This window comes from Pristiophorus japonicus, chromosome 23, assembly GCF_044704955.1.
Source record: "Pristiophorus japonicus isolate sPriJap1 chromosome 23, sPriJap1.hap1, whole genome shotgun sequence".
In the NCBI taxonomy this organism is placed as follows: domain Eukaryota; kingdom Metazoa; phylum Chordata; class Chondrichthyes; family Pristiophoridae; genus Pristiophorus; species Pristiophorus japonicus.
In genome coordinates this window covers 1723809-1746459 of record NC_091999.1, presented here as the reverse complement: position 1 = coordinate 1746459, position 22651 = coordinate 1723809, and the positions used below count along the sequence as shown (strand labels likewise).

Sequence of the window (22651 nt, the reverse complement as noted above, 5' to 3'; positions counted from 1 at the left end):
TAACTTTTCCCACAGGAGTTGACAGAGGGAACAGGGGACCTGGTCCCCATCAATAACATTATAGAACCTTTCTTTTATTCTAGCCCCTGTTGCTTTATCAAATAAAATCCATCGGCCAACTGAGGTGAACTCCATTTCCTTCCCCGTGGGATGACATACCCTAGTTCTGCTTCTACTTGTACTGTGGACCGGAGGAGGAAAAAAGCCATGATTAATATTAACCCTGACATTACAGCAATGTACTTGTCTATAACTTTTTTCTCATTTTATTCTCCCATTTCTATTCTGCAGCATGTGATTAGTGGTCAATACTGGTTGAGAAATTACAGGCCCTGTCACTATAAATCGCAATAAGTACCCTGAGTTTTTCCTCAACAAATACAAATGTGGTCAGGTGATTGGCAAGCGTCAAAAAGGCCCTTATAATCATTCTCAAATTGATTCTCCCGGCAGCCTTTTATTACAGATCCTCCCCGTAGTGCCGAGTTATTGCGGCTTTTCTTCAGTGTATTTTTGGGCCAGCGATCATTGGGGAGAATTATGGGTGAAATGCCGAAAGTAGCGCTTGGCGATAATCTGGGCCATAATCGGGCGCAAGTTTCCATTATGAGCACTATTCTCGGCCTTGCACAAGGATGACGTCATATTTTTTTTTAAGTAGGCCGATGTAGCTCATTCACGTGTGCTGAAAGTTGGACCGGCGATAAGTGGGCTATAATCGGGCGCTAGTTTCCTCTTTTCAGCAAATATGGGCGATAGCCTGCATCTCAACGCGCTTATGGGTGCTAAATGGGCGATGATGTCCCGAAAGTCTAGCCCTATGTTTCTTCAACCCCCTCCAAGAGACTTCTGCTACTAAATACCCAACAGGTGATCGGAGGATCCTGCAGATCCCCTGGGAGGACAGACGCACCAACGTTAGCGTCCTCGACCAGGCCAACATCCCCAGTATCGAAGCACTGACCACACACTCGACCAGCTCCATTGGGCAGGGCCACATTGTCTGCATGCCGGACACAAGATTCCCAAAGCAAGCGCTCTATTTGGAACTCCCACACGGCAAGCGAGCCCCAGGGTGGGCAGAGGAAACGTTACAAGGGACCACCCTCAAAGCCTCCCTGATAAAGTGCAACATCCCCCACCGACACCTGGGAATCCCCGGGCCTAAAGACCAGTCTGCCCTCAGTGGAGGAAGTGCATCCGGGAGGGGCGCTGAGCACCTCGAGTCTCGTCGCCGAGAGCGCGCAGAAAGCAAGCGCAGGCAGCGGAAGGAGCGTGCGGCAAACCAGTCCCACCCTCCCCTTCCCTCAACCATTGTCTGTCCCACCTGTGACAGGGACCGTGGTTCCTGTATTGGGCTGTTCAGCCACCTGAGGACTCACTTTTAGAGTGAAGGCAAGTCTTCCTCGACTCCGAGGGACTGCCTATGATGACGAGGTGATCGGAAGTTCGGGAGTATCTGAGTCGTACATCTCGATTCCCTTCACATTCAGTCACTTGTCCTGAAACGCAGTCACTGCTGTTATGTAGACAAGCCATCCATCCAGTGTAAAGCAGGATCCCACAGCGCCCAATGACAGATTCATCTGGGGTTTCTTTTGGCAGTGTTGGCTGAGGGAGGCGAGTTGGATCCAGGGGAGAGCTCCGTAGCGAACTTTTAACTTCCACCTGGTTCGGTTTCACGTCTCGCCCGAAGGACGGCACCTCCGGCAGTGCGGCACTCTCTCCGTCGTGCGGGTCTCCTGACTCGGAGGGGGAGAGCGAGACTGACTGAGCCAAGCCGAGAGGGTACCTCAGGGAGACTGCCGACCATCTGGAGACTCCCGGCGGACGTGTCAGAGTGACGTCAGTCCGCCTGCCCCTCTCCGCACCGCGCCTGGGAATAATGCGCATTGCCGGGAGGGTGCAGGCACGGGAAGGGAGACGGAAGGTAACAAATAAACATGGCCCCCCCCCCCCACTTTGCCAGACGGTTCAACGTCCCCAGGAGCGATTGTCAAACAGAATTTGACACCGAGCCACAAAAGGAGATATTCGGGTAAGTGACCAAAAGCTTGGTCAAAGAGGTAAAAGAAAGAAAGACTTGCATTTATATAGCGCCTTTCACGACCACCGGACGTCCCAAAGAGCATTACAGCCAATGAAGTACTTTTGGAGTGTAGTCACTGTTGTAATGTGGGAAACGCAGCAGCCCATTTGCGCACAGCAAGCTCCCACACACAGCAATGTGATGACGAGATGATCAGTTTTTTTTTGTCATGTGGATTGAGGGATAAATATTGGGCCCAGGACACCGGGGATAACTCAACCCTGCTCTTCGAAGTAGGGATCTTTTACATCGACCTGAGAGGGCAAACGGAACCTCGGTTTAACGTCTCGTCCAAAAGTACGGCACCTCCAACAGTGCAGCACTCCCTCGGCCCCGCACTGGAGTGTCGGCCTTGATTTTAGTTTTGCCGTCAAGACCCTGGAGTGGGACTTGAACCCACAGCCTTCTGACTCAGGCGAGTGTGCTGCGCACTGAGCCACAGCTACACAGGTAGCTTTTAACGAGCATCTTAAAGGAGCAGAGAATTGGAGAGGTTTAGGGAGGGAGTTCCAGAGCTTGGGGCCCAGGCAGCTGAAGGCACTGCCACCAATGGTTGTGCATCCCTGATTATAATCGCTCAAGAGGCCCGAATTAGAGGAGCGCAGACATCTCGGGGGGGATTGTAGGGCTGGAGGAGATTACAGAGATAGGGAGGGGCAAGGCCATAGAGGGATTTGAACACAAGGATAAGAATTTTAATGTTGAAGCGTTGCCAGACCGGAAGCCAGTGTCGACTTAGCTACTCCAACGCACCCCTGGCTGGCCTCCCACATTCTACCCGATGTAAACTAGAGGTGATCCAAAACGCGGCTGCCCCGTGTCCTAACTCGCACCATGTCCCGCTCACCCATCATCCCCTGTGCTCGCGGCCCAGTGTCCTAACTCACACCGAGTCCCGCTCACCCATCACCCCCTGTGCTCGTTGCCCCATGTCCTAACTCGCACCGAGTCCCTCTCACCCATCACCCCCTGTGCTCACTGACCCGTGTCCTAACTCGCACCAAGTCCCGCTCACCCATCACCCCCTGTGCTCGCGGCCCCGTGTCCTAACTCGCACCAAGTCCCGCTCACCCATCACCCCCTGTGCTCACTGACCCGTGTCCTAACTCGCACCGAGTCCCTCTCACCCATCACCCCCTGTGCTCGCGGCCCCGTGTCCTAACTCGCACCAAGTCCCGCTCACCCATCACCCCCGTGCTCACTGACCCGTGTCCTAACTCGCACCGAGTCCCGCTCACCCATCACCCCCTGTGCTCGCTGACCCATGTCCTAACTCGCACCAAGTCCCGCTCACCCATCACCCCCTGTGCTCGCGGCCCCGTGTCCTAACTCGCACCAAGTCCCGCTCACCCATCACCCCCTGTGCTCGCTGACCCGTGTCCTAACTCGCACCAAGTCCCGCTCACCCATCACCCCCGTGCTCACTGCCCCATGTCCTAACTCGCACCAAGTCCCGCTCACCCATCACCCCCTGTGCTCACTGACCCGTGTCCTAACTCGCACCAAGTCCCGCTCACCCATCACCCCCTGTGCTCACTGACCCGTGTCCTAACTCGCACCAAGTCCCGCTCACCCATCACCCCCTGTGCTCGCTGCCCCGTGTCCTAACTCGCACCGAGTCCCGCTCACCCATCACCCCCTGTGCTCACTGCCCCGTGTCCTAACTCGCACCGAGTCCCGCTCACCCATCACCCCCTGTGCTCGCTGACCTACATTGGTTCCCGGTTAAGCGACGCCTCGATTTCAAAATTCTCATCCTTGTTTACAAATCCCTCCATGGCCCTCGCCCCCTCCCTATCTCTGTAATCTCCTCCAGCCCCACAACCCCCCGAGATGTCTGCACTCCTCTAATTCTGCCCTCCTGAGCATCCCTGATTATAATCGCTCCACCATCGGTGGCCGTGCCTTCTGTTGCCTGGGCCCCAAGCTCTGGAACTCCCTCCCTAAACCTCTCTACCACTCTCTCCTCCTTCAAGATGCTCCTTAAAACCGACCTCTTTGACCAAGCTTTTGGTCATCTGCTGTAATTTCTTCTTATGTGGCTCGGGGTCAAATTTATTTGTTTTGACTTGAAACACTCCTGTGAAGCGCCTTGGGATGTTTTACTACGTTAAAGGCGCTATATAAATACAAGGTGGATGCAGAGAGGATGTTTCCACTGATGGGAGAAACTAGAACTAGGGGACATAATCTTAGAATAAGGGGCCACCCATTTAAAACTGAGATGAGGAGAAATTTCTTCTCTGAGGGTTGTGGATCTGTGGAATTCGCTGCCTCAGAGAGCTGTGGAGGCTGGGCCATTGAATAAATTTAAGACAGAGATAGACAGTTTCTTAACCGATAAGGGAGTAAAGGGTTATGGGGAACAAGCAGGGAACTGGACCTGAGTCCATGATCAGATCAGCTATGATCATATTAAATGGCGGAGCAGGCTCGAGGGGCCCAATGGCCTACTCCTGCTCCTCTTTCTTATGTTATAAGTTGTTGATGTAGATCAGTGAGCACAGGGGGTGATGGGTGAGCGGGACTCGGTGCGAGTTAGGACCCGGGGGCAGCGAGCACAGGGGGTGATGGGTGAGCGGGACTCGGTGCGAGTTAGGACACGGGGCAGCGAGCACAGGGGGTGATGGGTGAGCGGGACTGGGTGCGAGTTAGGACACGGGGCAGTGAGCACAGGGGGTGATGGGTGAGTGGGACTCGGTGTGAGTTAGGACACGGGGCAGCGAGCACAGGGGGTGATGAGTGAGCGGGACTGGGTGCGAGTTAGGACACGGGGGCAGTGAGCACAGGGGGTGATGGGTGAGCGGGACTTGGTGCGAGTTAGGACACGGGGCAGCGAGCACAGGGGGTGATGGGTGAGCGGGACTTGGTGCGAGTTAGGACATGGGGCAGCGAGCACAGGGGGTGATGGGTGAGCGGGACTTGGTGCGAGTTAGGACATGGGGCAGCGAGCACAGGGGGTGATGAGTGAGCGGGACTCGGTGCGAGTTAGGACACGGGGGCAGTGAGCACAGGGGGTGATGGGTGAGCGGGACTCGGTGCGAGTTAGGACACGGGGCAGCGAGCACAGGGGGTGATGGGTGAGCGGGACTCGGTGCGAGTTAGGACACGGGGCAGCGAGCACAGCGGGTGATGGGTGAGCGGGACTCGGTGCGAGTTAGGACACGGGGCAGCGAGCACAGGGGGTGATGGGTGAGCGGGACTCGGTGTGAGTTAGGACACGGGGCAGTGAGCACAGGGGGTGATGGGTGAGCGGGACTCGGTGCGAGTTAGGACACGGGACAGCAGCGTTTTGAATGAGCTGAAGTTCACAGAGGGTGGAAGATGGGAGGCCAGCCAGGAGTGGGTTGGGATCGTCAAGTCTGGAGGTAAGGAAGGCGCGGACGAGGTTTTCAGCAGCGGATGAGCTGAGGCAGGGGGCGGAGACGGGCGATGTTACGGAGGTGAACAAAGGACGGTTGTTGGTGATGGAGCAGAAGTGGGGTTGGAAGGTCAGCTCGGGGTGGAATGGGACGCGACGAATGGCCTGTCGGGGAGAGGGAGCGGAGGCGTAGGCCGCTCCCACAAAACCCCTTGCAGCGTGGAGGGGGCTTCGACCAAACACCAGCCCCTCACTGCCTTTCTCCTTGTGTTTCCCACCCCCCCTTAGTCCGCTGCTGGTGTTCCTGAAGGACAAGACGAGCAGCCACCTCCTGGAGAACATCATCCAGGTGTCGGATAAGAAGCTCTTCCGGAGGCTCTACAAGTTGCACTTCAGAGGCCAGCTGGTCCCCCTGGCCCTCCACCAGGTCGCAAACTTCACCGTTCAACGGCTCGTCGAAGCCGCCCCGTCGCAGAAGCTGGTAAGTGAGGGCCCAGCGGAGAGTCCGTAGAAAAGTCACCACGCAGAAGGAGGCCATCTCGGCCCATCGTGTCCGCGCCGGCCGACCAAGAGCTACCCAGCCCAATCCCACTTTCCCGCTCTGGGTCCGTAGCCCTGTGGGTTACGGCACTTCAGGTGCACATCCAAGTACTTTTTAAATGTGGTGAGGGTTTCTGCCTCTACCCCCCCTTTCAGGCCGTGAGTTCCGCCCCAGACCCCCACCACCCTCTGGGTGAAGACATTTCCCCTCAAATCCCCCTCTAAACCTCCCCCCCAATTACTTTCAATCGATGCCCCCCCTGGTTGTTGACCCCTCTGCTAAGGGGAGTAGGTCCTTCCTCTCCACTCTATCCAGGCCCCTCATCATTTTATACACCTCAATCAGGTCTCCCCTCAGCCTCCTCTGTTCCAAAGAAAAACAACCCCAGCCTATCCAATCTTTCCCCATCGCTAAAATTCTCCCGTCCCGGCAACATCCTGGTAAATCTCCTCTGTACCCTCTCCAGAGCAATCACATCTGTCCTGTAATGTGGTGACCAGAACTGTGCACGCAGTACTCCAGCTGTGGCCTGACCAGTGTTTTATACAGTTCAAGCATAACCCTCCCTGCTCTTGTATTCTATGCCTCGGCTAATAAAGGCAAGTATTCCGTATGCCTTCTTAACCTCCTTATCCACCTGGCCTGCTACCTTCAGGGATCTGTGGACCTGCACTCCAAGGCCCCTCTGTTCCTCTACACCTCTCGGTACCCTCCCGTTTATTGTGTATTCCCTCGCCTTGTTGCCCCTCCCCAAATGCCTTAACTTCGCACTTTCCCGGATTGAACTCCATTCGCCACTGCTCTGCCCACCTGAGCCGTTCGTCGATATATCCCTGCAGTCGGGAGCTTCCCTCCTCGCTGTCAACCACACGGCCAGTTTTTGTAGCGAGCGATAGGGAGGGGTGAGGCCAGGGAGGGGATCTGTAAACAAGGATGAGAATTTTGAATCCCACGCCAGAGACTCCAGCCCCCTGTAATCCAGGGCCGATACTCCCCAAGTGCGCGAGTGGTGAGGGAGGCCTGGCACTGTCTGGTGTGCCGTTTTTCCGATGAGACGTTAAAACTGCGTTCCCCCGTCCGCCCTCTGGGGTGGGGCGTGAACAATCCGACGCCCGCGATTGGCCGAAGAGTAGTAGGGGAGTTCTCCCGTGACCTTGGGCTAACAGTTATCGTTAAAGAACAGGTGATCTGATCACTATCGGGGTGCTTTGTGTGGGATTTTGCTACGTGCAAATTGGGTGCTGCGTTTCCTATGTCACAACAGTGACCACACTTGAGCACCCGATTGGCTGTGAAGCGCTGTGGTGAAAGGTGCTATATAAATTCAAGTTCGTTCTACTTTCGAGATGTGTCCTGCTGCAATTATGCCCTCCAGCCATTGGTGGTGCTGCAGGCTCCGTTTCACGTCTCCCGCTCATTGTAGAGACACCCTGCACTCCAGCCACTATTACTCCCCACATTGCTGTAGGTTTTGCGATGTAAACTGCAAGAATCTCAACTCAAATTATAACCAAACGACCTTAGCACGGGGACTGAATTCCTTCGACACACTCGAGTCCATTTTAAGGGGAAGCTAGATAAACAACAACAACTGTGTATTTATATGGCGCCTTTAACTTAGTGAAACATCCCAGGGCGCTTCACAGGAGTATTGAGAGACAAAAATTTGACCCCGAGCCGCATAAGGAGAAATTGGCGCAGGTGACCAAAAGCTTGGTCAAAGAGGTCGGTTTTAAGGAGCATCTTGAAGGAGGAAAGAGAGGTTTTTAGGGAGGGAGTTCCAGAGCTTGGGGCCCAGGCAACAGAAGGCACGGCCACCGATGGTGGAGTGATTATAATCAGGGATGCTCAGGAGGGCAGAATTAGAGGAGCGCAGACATCTTGGGGGGGTTGTGGGGGCTGGAGGAGATTACAGAGATAGGGAGGGGAGAGGGCCATGGAGGGATTTGTAAACAAGGATGAGAATTTTGAATTCGAGGCATGGCTTAACCGGGAGCCAATGTCGGTCAGTCAGCACAGGGGTGATGGGTGAGCGGGACTTAGAAAGTAGAAACATAGAAAATAGGTGCAGGAGTAGGCCATTCGGCCCTTCGAGCCTGCACCGCCATTCAATAAGATCATGGCTGAACACGCACTTCAGTACCCCTTTCCTGCTTTCTCTCCATACCCCTTGATCCCTTTAGCCGTAAGGGCCATATCTAACTCCCTCTTGAATATATCCAATGAATTAGCATCAACAACTCTCTGCGGTAGAGAATTCCACATGCTCACAACTCTCTGAGTGAAGAAGTTTCTCCTCATTTCAGTCCTAAATGGCTTACCTATTCTCCTTTAGACTGTGTCCTCTGGTTCTGGACTTCCCCAACATCGGGAACATTCTCCCTGCATCTAACCTGTCCAATCCCGTCAGAATTTTATATGCTTCTATGAGATCCCCTCTCATTCTTCTAAATTCCAGTGAATACAGGCCCAGTCGATCCAGTCTTTCTTTATATGTCAGTCTTGCCATCCCGGGAATCAGTCTGGTAAACCTTCGCTGCACTCCCTCAATAGCAAGAAGGTCCTTCCTCAGATTAGGAGACCAAAACTGAACACAATATTCCAGGTGAGGTCTCACCAAGGCCCTGTACAACTGCAGTAAAACCTCCCTGCTCCTATACTCAAATCCCCTCGCTATGAAGGCCAACATGCCATTTGCCTTCTTCACCGCCTGCATGCCAACTTTCAATGACTGATGTACAATGACATCCAGGTCTCGTTGCACCTCCCCTTTTACTAATCTGTCACCATTCAGATAATCTGCCTTCTTTACCACCAAAGTGGATAACCTCACATTTATCCACATTATACTGCACCTGCCATGCATTTGCCCACTCATCTAACCTGTCCAAGTCACCCTGCAGCCTCTTAGCATCCTCCTCACAGCTCACACCGCCACCCAGCTTAGTGTCATCTGCAAACTTGGAGATGTTACATTCAATTCCTTCATCTAAATCATTAATGTATATTGTAAATAGCTGGGGTCCCAGCACTGAGCCCTGCAGCATTCCATTAGTCACTGCCTGCCATTCTGAAAAGGAGCCGTTTATTCCTATCCTTTGCTTCCTGTCTGCCAACCAGTTCTCTATTTACATCAGTACATTACCCCCAATACCATGTGCTTTAATTTTGCACACCAATCTCTTGTGTGGAACCTTGTCAAAAGCCTTTTGAAAGTCCAAATACACCACATCCACTGGTTCTCCCTTGTCCACTCTACTAGTTACATCCCCTCAAAAAAAATTCTAGAAGATTTGTCAAGCATGATTTCCCTTTCATAAATCCATGCTGACTTGGACCGATCCTGTCACTGCTTTCCAAATGCGCTGCTATTTCATCCTTAATAATTGATTCCAACATTTTCCCCACCACCGATGTCAGGCTGACTGGTCTATAATTCCTTGTTTTCTCTCTCCCTCCTTTTTTATAAAGTGCGGTTGCATTAGCTACCCTCCAGTCCAAAGGAACTGATCCAGAGTCCATAGAACGTTGGAAAATGATCTTCAATGCATCCACTATTTCTACGGCCACTTCCTCAAGTACTCTGGGATTTATCGGCCTTCAATCCCATCAATTTCCCGAACACAATTTGCTGACTAATAAGGATTTCCTTTAGTTCCTCCTTCTCACTAGACCCTCGGTCCCCTAGTATTTCCGGAAGGTTATTTGTGTCTTCCTTAGTGAAGACAGAACCAAAGTATTTGTTCAGTTGGTCCACCATTTCTTTGTTCCCCATTATAAATTCACCTGAATCTGACTGCAAAGGACCTACGTTGGTCTTCACTAATCTTTTTCTCTTCACATATCTATAGAAGCTTTTACAGTCAGTTTTTATGTTCCCTGCAAGCTTACTCTTATACTCTATTTTCCCCCTCCTAATTAAACCCTTTGTCCTCCTCTGCTGAATTCTAAATTTCTCCCAGTCCTCAGTTTCCTTGTAAGCCACCTTCCCAGTGTTATTTTTACTCCAGACAGGGATGTACAATTGTTGAAGTTTATCCATATGATCTTTAAATGTCTGCTATTGCCTATCCACTGTCAACCCTTTAAGTATCATTCGCCGGTCTATCCTAGCCAATTCATGTCTCATACCGTCAAAGTTACCTTTCTTTAAGTTCAGGACCCTAGTCTCTGAACTAACTGTGTCACTCTCCATCTTAATAAAGAATTCTACCATATTACTGTCACTCTTCCCCAAGGGGCCTCGCACAACAAGATTGCTAATTAGTCCTTTCTCATTACACATCACCCAGTCTAGGATGGCCAGCTCTCTGGTTGGTTCCTCGACATATTGGTCTAGAAAACCATCCCTAGTACACTCCAGGAAATCCTCCTCCATCGTATTGCTACCAGTTTGTTTAGCCCAATCTATATGTAGATTGGAGTTACCCATGATAACTGCTGTACCTTTATTGCACGCATCCCTAATTTCCTGTTTGATGCCGTCCCGAACCTCACTACGACTGTTTGGTGGCCTGTACACAACTCCCACTGGCGTTTTCTGCCCTTTGGTGTTCCGCAGCTCCACCCATACCGATTCCACATCACCCAAGCTAATGTCCTTCCTTACTATTGCGTTAATCTCTTTAACCAGCAACGCTACCCCACCTCCTTTTCCTTTCACTCTATCTTTCCTGAATAATGAATACCCCTTGGATGTTGAGTTCCCAGCCTTGGCCATGTCTCCGTAATCCCAGTTACATCATATCTGTTAACAGCTATCTGCGCAGTTAATTCATCCACCTTATTCCGACTGCTCCTCGCATTGAGACACAGAGCCTTGGTGCGAGTTAGGACACGGGGGGGCAGCCGGGTTTTGGATCACCTCTAGTTCACGTCGGGTAGAATGTGGGAGGCCAGCCAGGAGTGCGTTGGAGTAGTTGAGTCGAGAGGTAACAATGCACGGCTGAACACATGAGGGAGAAAAGGACTAGAAGGACATGCTGATGAGGTGAGATAAAGGAGACTGGTGTGGAGTTTAAACGCGGCACAGATTGGCCTGTCTCTGCGCTGTACATTCTATGCAGTTAACCCCCCCCCCCCGGGCCTCTAAATGCCACTTCACCCAAATGCTACAATTGATCCCAGTGAGCATTGGCACAGGAGATCGACTAGTGGCGTATTTGCAAATGAATGGATCTTTGTGCATTCCCCCCCCACTTCCTTCGCTGCCTTCAGCTGCCTGGGCCCCAAGCTCTGGAACTCCCTCCCTAAACCCCTCCGCCTCTCCCTGCTCCTTTAAGTCACTCCTTAGAACCTGTCTCTTTGACCATGCTCAGCTGTCCTTGTATGTGGCTCCGTGTTAATTTTTTTGGATTATGCTCCTGGGATAGTAAAGGTGCCGTAAAACATCGGAATATGCAGCACAGAAACAGGCCAGCCAGTCCGGTGTTCATGCTCCACTCGAGTCTCCTCCCGTCTTTCCTCATCTAAATCTATCGGCATAACCCTCTATTCCCTTCTCCCCCATACGCTGGTCCGGCCTCCCCTTAAATGTATCGAAACTATTCGCCTCAACCCCTCCCTGTGGCAGCGAGTTCCACATTCTCACCGCTCTCTGGGTAACGAAGTTTCTTCTGAATTCCCTCTTGGATTTTTTTGGTGACGATATTGATGGCCTCTAGTTCTCCGCTCGTAGGGGAAACTAAAACTAGGGGACATAGTCTCAGAATAAGGAGCCGCCCATTTAAGACAGAGATGAGGAGGAATTTCTTCTCTCAGAGGGTTGTAAATCTGTGGAATTCTCTGCCCCAGAGAGCTGTGGAGGCTGGGCCATTGAATATATTTAAGGCGGAGATAGACAGATTTTTGAGCGATAAGGGAGTGAAGGGTTATGGGGAGCGGGCGGGGAAGTGGAGCTGAGTCCATGATCGGATCAGCCATGATCTTATTGAATGGCGGAGCAGGCTCGAGGGGCCGAATGGCCGACTCCTGCTCCTGTTTCTTATGTAGTTCTACTCTTCGCCACAAGAGGAAACAATCTCCCTGTAGCCACTCTTCTCCAAACCCTTTCATCATCTTATCTATTAGGTCACCCCTCAACCCTCTCTCTTCAAGAGAAAAGAGACCCAGCCTGTTCATCCATTCCTGATATGTATACCTCGCATTTCTGGTATAATTTCTTGGTGTAAATGTGAGTTGTTTGAGGGAGCGGAGAGTGAGCTGGGAGGGAGAAAAGCAAGGCTTGCATTTATATAGCGCCTTTCATGACCACCGGACGTCTCAAAGCACTTTACAGCCAATGAAGTACTTTTGGAGTGCAGTCACTGTTGTAATGTGGGAAACGCGGCAAGCAGTCTGCGCACAGCCAGCTCCCACACACAGCGATGTGATAATGACCCGCTAATCTGTTTTAGTTAATGTTGAGTGAGGGATAAATATTGGCCCCAGGACACCGGGGAGGGCAATGGAAGTAAAGAGGAAACCGAGGAAGGGAAACGACCTGGGACCTGGGTCGAAGTTCACCGACCTGTGTTACAACCGTGATCAGCACGGGGGACCCTGTCGAATTGGCTGACCTCTTGATTTCTTTTCCTCAGTTTTCAAAGATGTTCGATGAGCTTTGCCCCGGCCTGGAGGCCATTTTAGCGCAGGGCCACATGGGGATCATCACCGAACTGGCCGCCGCCTGCGTGAAGCACAAGGAGAAGCAGCAGGAGATGCTGATGAGACTGTACCAGGTAAGGGAGCAACCTTACTGCCGCCACCCCCCCCCCCTCCTCCTGTCCTCTAGGGGGAGTCCTTGCTGGAGTCAGCAGGCAGTAACTGCCTTCCCCCCGTGCCCCCCCCCAATCACCCGATACCTCACCCAGCCGGCCAGTTTTTAAGTTGTCAGGATATTTGACTGTGTGGGGCATCGCATATTAGCTCCGATCCTGTCCCTTCGTGGCCTTGCGCGCGCACTGTTCAGCTGGAGACACGAGTACAGTGATAGCTCCCCTTTTCCTAACCTGGGGGGGGAGTGGGGGCACAGCGGCCAGTTGTAGCTCCCTCTCCGATCCCCTCCCCCAAACCCCCCCCCCCCCCACCCCAGACCCTGGGATCAGCTAACTCAGCGCCGACCAGTTGGAGGGGGGAGATGATAGTGGGTTGGAACTTGGGCCCTTCCTGCCCTGTGTGGGGCTCAGTACCAATCGCAGTCCCCTTACCGCCCACGCGCGCGGTTGGGATCGGCTAGCTGGAGGGGAGGGAGGTGGGACCCGGGCCCGTCCCAGCTCAAAGCCAGTGGCGGCCATGTTGGCGAGCGCCGAGACCTGCTTTTGGCGGGAGGTTATCGCCAGAAACCTCGGCCAGCCACCCCACTCTCCCTCCCCCTCCTCCGGTCCTGTCGGGGGTTGGGGGGGGGGGGCCTTGCTGGAGACGGTAGGCAGCAGCTGTCCCTCCCCTCCAATCACCCGATACCTCACGCCGGCGGCCATTTTAAAAACGTGTCAGCCCGAATATTGCCAGGATATTCGACTGTGCGGGGCATCACAGCTTAGCCCCGATCCTAACCCGTGCGCGCACTGTTCAGCTGGAGTCGCGAGTATAGTGACATAGTGATGGTTTTTTTTTTAGCTGCTGGGTTCTAAACCGTTCCCTTGGCACAACGCCATCTGCTGCTTCGTTTCAGGCTTTCCACTGCTGTGAGCCGGCCTCTCGCAGGGTGGCCTGCGCTCCACTCTTCATCTCCCTCCTGACGTACGAGGTTGTCTACGACCTGGCCGAGGAGGACTCGACTACGGAGCACCAGGTAAATCCTGTACACGCACGTCGAGGCCATTCGGCCCATCGAGCAAGAGCTACCCAGCCTAATCCCACTTTCCCGCTCTGGGTCCGTAGCCCTGTGGGTTACAGCACTTCAGGGGCACATCCAAGTACTTTTTAAATGTGGTGAGGGTTTCTGCCTCTACCCCCCTTTCAGGCCGTGAGTTCCGCCCCAGACCCCCACCGCCCTCTGGGTGAAGACATTTCCCCTCAAATCCCCTCGAAACCTCCCCCCCAATTACTTTAAATCTCTGCCCCCTGGTTGACCCCTCTGCCAAGTGAAACAGGTCCTTCCTATCCACTCTATCCAGGCCCCTCGTCATTTTATAACCTCAATCAGGTCTCCCCTCAGCCTCCTCTGTTCCAAAGAAAACAACCCCAGCCTATCCAATCTTTCCCCATCGCTAAAATTCTCCAGTCCCGGCAACATCCTGGTAAATCTCCTCTGTACCCTCTCCAGTGCAATCACGTCCTTCCTGTAATGTGGTGACCAGAACTGTGCACGCAGTACTCCAGCTGTGGCCTAACCAGTGTTTTATACAGTTCAAGCATAACCTCCCTGCTCTTGTATTCTGTGCCTCGGCTAATAAAGGCAAGTATTCCGTGTGCCTTCTTAACCACCTTATCCACCTGGCCTGCTACCTTCAGGGATCTGTGGACCTGCACTCCAAGGTCCCTCTGCTCCTCTACACTTCTCAGTGTCCTACCATTTAATGTGTAATACCTCGCCTTGTTAGACGTCCGCAGGAAGAAAGTTGCGGACTGCAGGAAGATACCAATGTACTGGTCGGGTGGGCTGAACAGTGGCAAATGGAATTCAATTCGGAGAAGTGTGAGGTTATGCATTTAGGGAGGGCTAACAAGGCGAAGGAATACACATTAAATGGTAGGACATTGAGAAGTGTAGAGGAAGTCAGGCCACAGCTGGAGTACTGCGTGCACAGTTCTGGTCACCACATTACAGGAAGGATGTGATTACACTGGAGAGGGTACAGAGGAGATTTACCAGGATGTTGCACTGGAGAGGGTACAGAGGAGATTTACCAGGATGTTGCACTGGAGAGGGTACAGAGGAGATTTACCAGGATGTTGCCGGGACTGGAGAATTTTAGCGATGAGGAAAGATTGGATAGGCTGGGGTTGTTTTCTTTGGAACAGAGGAGGCTGAGGGGAGACCTGATTGAGGTGTATAAAATGATGAGGGGCCTGGATAGAGTGGAGAGGAAGGACCTACTCCCCTTAGCAGAGGGGTCAACAACCAGGGGAGGGCATTGATTGAAAGTAATTGGGGGGAAGTTTAGAGGGGATTTGAGGGGAAATTTCTTCACCCAGAGGGCGGTGGGGGTCTGGGGCGGAACTCACGGCCTGAAAGGGGGGTAGAGGCAGAAACCCTCACCACATTTAAAAAGTACCTGGATGTGCCCCTGAAGTGCTGTAACCCACAGGGCTACGGACCCAGAGCGGGAAAGTGGGATTAGGCTGGGTAGCTCTTTGTCGGCCGGCGCGGACACGATGGGCTGAAATGGCCTCCCTCCGTGCTGTAAATCTCATTCTATGATTCTAACGGCCCGTGGCCATTCAGTACTGACCTGCCCCTGCCTTGTGGTGACTCTGACCTGCGAGAGAGAGAGACCATCAACGGCAGGTCGGGGCCATAAAAGGAGCGGCGAGAGATTGTAGAGGGACGTGATCGGGGGGGGGGGCCCAGGGCAGGCGTGAGTTCGGGGCCCAGAAGAGGCGGGGGCCCAGGGGCAGCACGTGCCCAGCCCACACTGTGCGATATGTGTGTACGCACTGGGTCCGTGCAGCAGAGCAGGTCTCCAGTCGTCCTGGTTAACCCTTGCCACTGGACCAAGACCTCGCTCTGTCAAGCCCCGTGTGGTGGCTGGTGTGCAACGGTCACCCCACGTTAAACAAACCCACCCACAGGCATCTTCCACCCTTCAGGATGTAGTTCAGGATCTGGAATATCATCATCGTAGGCAGTCCCTCAGAATCGAGGAAGACTTGTTTCCACTCTTAAAATGAGTCCTTCGGTGACTGAGCAGTCCAATACGGGAGCCACAGTCCCTGTCACAGGTGGGACAGACAGTGGTTGAGGGAAGGGGAGGGTGGGGAGTCTGGTTTGCCGCACGCTCCTTCCGCTGCCTGGCGCTTGCTTTCTGCGCGCTCTCGGCGACGAGACTCGAGGTGCTCAGCGCCCCTCCCGGACGCACTCCCTCCACTTAGGGGCGGGACTGGTCTTTGGGCCCAGGGACTCCCAGGTGTCGGTGGGGGATGTTGCACTTTTATCAGGGGAGGGGGGGGCGGTGTCGCTTGTAACGATTCCCCTGCCCACCTTTGGCTCGTTTGCCGTGTGGGAGTTCGGAGTGGAGCGCTCGCCTCGGGAGTCTCTCGTGGTCGGGGCGTGCGGACAATGTGGCCCCCCGCCCAGCGGAGCCGGTCGAGTGTGGATCTGGAATGTGCGGACCTTTGTTGTGACGCCTGTGGTAGTAGCGGCTCATCCTCGATACGAGGGGGGCCGCCCTCCCCGCTAACCTCGCCTTTGTGTCTCTTCCCCCCCCCAGCCCTCCGCCGAGCGGACCCTGCAGGCCATCAGCTACCATGGCTCACTGCTGGCCCAGCGGCTGCTCCGCTTTGACCAGCCCGCCCCGCTGGTGCTCAGCCTGGCGGCCATGCCGGAGGACGACCGCCTGCGACTGGCCTGCGACCAGACGGGCAGTCACGTGTTCGACGTCTTGCTGACCAGCGGCACCGTGTCGGACAAGCAGCGGAAGAAGGTCATCCGGAAGTTCACGGTGAGAACATACCCCAGGGGGCAGCGGGGAAGGGGGTTAAAATATTAAAGCGGACAGAAGGGGTTAAGCAGGGGGGGGGGGGGAACCTGCTCGAGGGGTATAAAATGTTAATTGGGATAGAATGGGTTAATGCAGGACTCGGATCGCGGGCATTGAAATATTAAATATCCATTCGGCCCCTCGAGCCTGCTCCGCCATTCACTAAGATCACGGCTGATCTGATCTTGGCCTCGACTCCACTTCCCCTGCCCGCTCCCCATAACCCTTTACTCCGCTGTAGTTCAAAAATCTGTCTCCATCTCCACCTTAAATAATAATGGGTCTTGGGTGAATGAAGCGGTGGAGGAACAGAGAGGCGCATTTGGACCAGGAAGTGAGGAGAGGAAAATATATTAAAGCACATGGTATTGGGGGTAATGTACTGACGTGGATAGAGAACTGGTTGGCAGACAGGAAGCAGAGAGTCGGAATAAACAGATGGTCCACAGCTCTCTGGAGCAGAGAATTCCACAGATTTACAACCCTCAGAGAAGAAATTCCTCCTCATTTCTGTTTTAAATGGCGACCCCTTATTCTGTGGCTATGCCCCCTAGTTCTAGTTTCCCCCACGAGGGGAAACATCCTCTCTGCATCTACCCTGTCCAGCCCCCTCAGAATCTTATACGTTTCAATAAGACCGTCTCTCATTCTTCTAAACTCCAATGAGTAAAGGCCCAACCTGCTCAACCTTTCTTCATAAGACAACCCCCTCATCTCAGGAATCAACCTCGTGAGCCTTCTCTGAACTGCCTCCAATGCAAGTATATCCTTCCTTAGAAACATAGACAATAGGTGCAGGAGTAGGCCATTCGGCCCTTCGAGCCTGCACCACCATTCAATAAGATCATGGCTGATCATTCACCTCAGTACCCCATTCCTGCTTTCTCTCCATACCCCTTGATCCCTTTAGCAGTAAGGGTCACATCTAACTCCCTTTTGAATGTATCCAATGAACTGGCCTCAACAACTTCCTGTGGTAGAGAATTCCACAGGTTCACAACTCTCTCAGTGAAGAAGTTTCTCCTCATCTCGGTCCTAAATGGCTTACCCCTTATCCTTAGACTGTGACCCCTGGTTCTGGACTTCCCCAACATCGGGAACATTCTTCTTGCATCTAACCTGTCCAATCCCGTCAGAATTTTAAATGTTTCTATGTGATCCTCTCTCATTCTTCTAAGTTCCAGTGAATATAAGCCTAGTCGATCCAGTTTTTCTTCATATGTCAGTCCTGCCATCCCAGGAATCAGTCTGGTGAACCTTCGCTGCACTCCCTCAATAGCAAGAACGTCCTTCCTCAGATTAGGAGACCAAAACTGAACACAATATTCCAGGTGAGGCCTCACCAAGGCCCTGTACAACTGCAGTAAGACCTCCCTGCTTCTATACTCAAATCCCCTCGCTATGAAGGCCAACATGCCATTTGCTTTCTTCACCGCCTGCTGTACCTGCATGCCAACCTTCAATGACTGATGTACCATGACACCCAGGTCTCGTTGCACCTCCCCTTTTCCTAATCTGTCACCATTCAGATAATATTCAACCGCCTTGTTTTTGCCACCAAAGTAGATAACCTCACATTTATCCACATTATACTGCATCTGCCATGCATTTGCCCACTCATCTAACCTGTCCAAGTCACCCTGCAGCCTCTTAGCATCCTCCTCACAGCTCACACTGCCACCCAGCTTAGTGTCATCTGCAAACTTGGAGATATTACATTCAATTCCATTGTCTAAATCATTGATGTACATTGTAAATAGCTGGGGTCCCAGCACTGAGCCCTGCGGCACCCCACTAGTCACTGCCTGCCATTTTGAAAAGGACCCGTTTATCCCGACTCTCTGTTTCCTGTCTGCCAACCAGTTCTCTATCTACGTCAGTACATTACCCCCAATACCATGTGCTTTAATTTTGCACACTAATCTCTTGTGTGGGACCTTGTCAAAAGCCTTTTGAAAGTCCAAATACACCACATCCACTGATTCTCCCTTGTCCACTCTACTAGTTACATTCTCAAAAAATTCTAGAAGATTTGTCAAGCATGATTTCCCTTTCATAAATCCATGCTGACTTGGACCGATCCTGTCACTGCTTTCCAAATGTGCTGCTATTACATCTTTAATAATTGATTCCAACATTTTCCCCACTACTGATGTCAGGTTAACCGGTCGATAATTCCCTGTTTTCTCTCCTTTTTTAAAAAGTGGAGTTACATTAGCTACCCTCCAATCCATAGGAACTGATCCAGAATCTGTGGAATGTTGGAAAATGACCTCCACTGCATCGGCTATTTCTAGGGCCACTTCCTTAAGTACTCTGGGATGCAGACTATCAGGCCCTGAAGATTTATCGGCCTTCAATCCCATCAATTTCCCTAGCACCATTTCCTGACTCATAAGAATTTCCTTCAGTTCCTCCTTCTCACTAGACCCTCGGTGCCCTAGTATTTTCGGGAGGTTATTCGTGTCTTCCTTCGTGAAGACAGAACCAAAGTATTTGTTTAATTGGTCTGCCATTTCCTTGTTCCCCATTATGAATTCACCTGATTCTGACTGCAAGGGACCTACATTAATCTTCACTATCTTTTTCTCTTCACATATCCATAGAAGCTTTTGCAATCAGTTTTTATGTTCCCTGCAAGCTTACTCTCATACTCTATTTTCCCTCATCCAAATTAAACCCTTAGTCCTCCTCTGGTGGGTTCTAAATTTCTCCCAGTCCTCAGGTTTACTGCTTTTTCTGACCAATTTATATGCCTCTTTCTAATTTCCCTAATTTCCCTTTTTATTTTTATGCCAGACAGGGATGTTGTAGTTCATCCATGTGATCTTTAAATGTCTGCCATTGCCTATCAACCCTTTAAGTATCATTCTCCAGTCTATCCTAGTCAACTCATGTCTCATGCCATCGAAGTTACCTTTCTTTAAGTTCAGGACCCTAGTCTCTGAATTAACTGTGTCACTCTCCATCTTAATGAAGAATTCTACCATATTATGGTCACTCTTCCCCAAGGGGCCCTGCACGACCAGATTGCTAATTAATCCTCTCTCATTACACATCACCCAGTCTAGGATGGCCAGCTCCCTAGTTGGTTCCTCGACATATTGGTCTAGAAAATCATCCCTTATACACTCCAGGAAATCCTCCTCCACAGTACTGCTACCAGTTTGGTTAGCCCAATCTATATGTAGATTAAAGTCACCCATGATAACTGCTGTACCCTTATTTCATGTTTGATGCCATCCCCAACCTCCCTACTGCTGTTTGGTGGTCTGTACACAACTCCCACTAACGTTTTCTGCCATTTGGTGTTTTGCAGCTCCACCCATCTGGCTTCCACATCATCCAAGCTAATGTCCTTCTTTACTAATTCTCCTCTTTAACCAGTAACGCTAGCCCACCTTCCTTCCTGTCTATCCTTCCTGAATATTGAATACCCCTGGATGTTGAGTTCCCAGCCTCGGTTACCCTGGAGCCATGTCTCCGTATTCCCAATTACATCATATCCGTTAACAGCTATCTGCGCAGTTAATTCATTCACCTTATTACGAATGCTCCTTGCATTGAGGCCCAGAGCCTTCAGGCTTGTTTTTTTTAAACACTCTTTGTCCTTTTATAATTATGTTATAATGTGGCCCTTTTTGATTTTTGTTCTTGATTTCTCTGCCCTCCACTCTTGTTTTTCTCCTTCCTACCTTTTGCTTCTGCCCCCTTTTTACTTCCCTGTGCCTCCCTGTGTAGATTCCCATTCCCCCTGCCATATTAGTTTAAACCCTCCCCAACAGCACTAGCAAACACTCCGCCTCGGACATCAGTTCCGGTCCTGCCCAGGTGCAGACCGTGCGGTTTGTACTGGTCCCACCTCCCCCAGAACCGGTTCCAATGTCCCAGGAATTTGAATCTCTCCCTTCTGCACCATTCCTCAAGCCACGTATTCATCTGAGCTATCCTGCGATTCATACTCTGACTAGCACGTGGCACTGGTGCCAATCCTGAGATTACTATCTTTGAGGTCCTATTTTTTTAGTTAACTCCTAGCTCCCTAAATTCAGCTTGTAGGACCTCATCCTGTTTTTTTACCTGTATCGTTAGTACCTATATGTACCACGACAGCTGGCTGTTCACCCTCCCCTCCAGAATGCGCTGCACCCGCTCCGAGACATCCTTGACCCTTGCACCAGGGAGGCAACATACCATCCTGGAGTCTCGGTTGCAGCCGCAGAAACGCCTATCTATTCCCCTTACACTTGAATCCCCTATCACTGTCGCTCTCCCACTCTTTTTCGTGCCCTCCTGTGCAGCAGAGCCACATGGTGCCATGAACTTGGCTGTTGCTGCTGCCTTCCCCTGATGAGCCATCTCCCCCAACAGTACCCAAAACGGTATATCTGTTTTGGAGGGAGATAACCGCAGGGGACCCCTGCACTACCTTCCTTCCCCTGCTCTTCCTGCTGGTCACCCATTCCCTATCTGCCTGCGTAACCTTTACCTGCGGTGTGATCAACTCACTAAGCGTGCTATTCACGACATCCTCAGCATCGTGGATGCTCCAGAGTGAATCCGTGCGCAACTCCAGTGCCGCAATGCGGTCTGTCAGGAGCTGCAGCCGGACACACTTCCTGTACACATAGTCGTCGGGGACACTGGAAGCGTCGCTGATTTCTCACACAGCACAGGAGGAGCATGACATGGGGTCTGGGCTCTCCTGCCATGACTTAACCCTTAAAGTAACTTAAGTTGGTTACAATGCCAAAGTTTATCGACTGATAAGAAAAAGATAAAATACTCACCAATCCACCAGCCAAGCATTGGGAACGATACAGGCAGAGAGGTGACTGGCTGTGCCGTCACACTTCGATTTCTTTTTACTTCTTTGTTTACTTTCTGCCCCTGTTGCAGTTGGCCGCCTCCCGACTGGCACTGCTCCAAATTGCCACCGCCCTTTGCAGTCCCGCGCCCACTCCTCTCTCGCGATGCTTAACTACGGAGACCAAAACTATGCAGTACTCCAGGTGTGGCCTCACCAATACCCTGTAGAGTTGTAGCAGGACTTCTCTGCTTTTATACTCCATCCCCTTTGCAATAAAGGCCAACATTCCATTGGCCTTCCTGATCACTTGCTGTACCTGCAGACTAACTTTATTGTGCTTCATGCACAAGGTCCCTCTGTACCGCAGCATTTCGAAATCTCTCTCCATTTAAATAATTTTATTTTTCCTACCAAAGTGGCTAACCTCACATTTTCCCACATTATGGTCCATCTGCCAAATCGTTGCCCCCTCACTTAGCCTGTCGATATGCCTTTGCAGATTTTTTTGTGTCCTCCTCACAATTTGCTTTCCCACCCATCTTTGTATCGTCAGCAAACTTGGCCACATTGCACTCGGTCCCTTCCTCTCTCTGCCTGTATCGTTCCCAAAGTGGTGTATCTGTTTTGCAGGGAGATGACCGCAGGGGACCCCTGCACTACCTTCCTTCCCCTTGCTCTTCCTGCTGGTCACCCATTCCCTATCTGCCTGCGTAACCTTTACCTGCGGTGTGATCGACTCACCAAACGTGCGGTTCACGACATCCTCAGCATCGCGGATGCTCCAGAGTGAATCCGTGCGCAGCTCCAGTGCCGCAGCGCGGCCTGAGATGGCTCATCAGGGGAGGGCAGCAGCAACAGCCAAGTTCAAGGCACCATGGGTGGCTCTGCTGCACAGGAGGGCAGGAAAAAGAGTGGGAGAGCGATAGTGGTAGGGGATTCAAGTGTAAGGGGAATAGATAGACGTTTCTGCGGCCGCAAACGAGACTCCAGGATGGTATGTTGCCTCCCTGGTGCAAGGGTCAAGGATGTCTCGGAGCGGGTGCAGCACATTCTGGAGGGGAGGGTGAACAGCCAGCTGTCGTGGTGCATATAGGTCCCGACCATATAGGTAAAGAGATTGTAAGTTCATTCATGAGCAAGGCATTAATGTAGATTGTAAGTAGTTGAGGCCCCGACACTGATCCCCGCGGCACCCCACTGGTTACAGGAGGTAACGGGGTGATGGACA

At 52.0% G+C, this 22651-nt stretch overlaps 1 protein-coding gene across 1 annotated transcript in view; it reads left to right on the top strand.

Moving 5' to 3' along the window:
- Positions 1–22651, top strand: part of LOC139235681 (nucleolar protein 9-like) — a 66279-nt gene that overhangs the window by 40306 nt on the left and 3322 nt on the right. Inside the window, exons 6-9 of the mRNA XM_070866721.1 lie at positions 5739–5931; positions 12570–12710; positions 13643–13762; positions 16344–16574. Coding sequence (XP_070722822.1) covers positions 5739–5931; positions 12570–12710; positions 13643–13762; positions 16344–16574 — 685 coding nt within the window. The remainder of the gene's footprint in view (positions 1–5738; positions 5932–12569; positions 12711–13642; positions 13763–16343; positions 16575–22651) is intronic.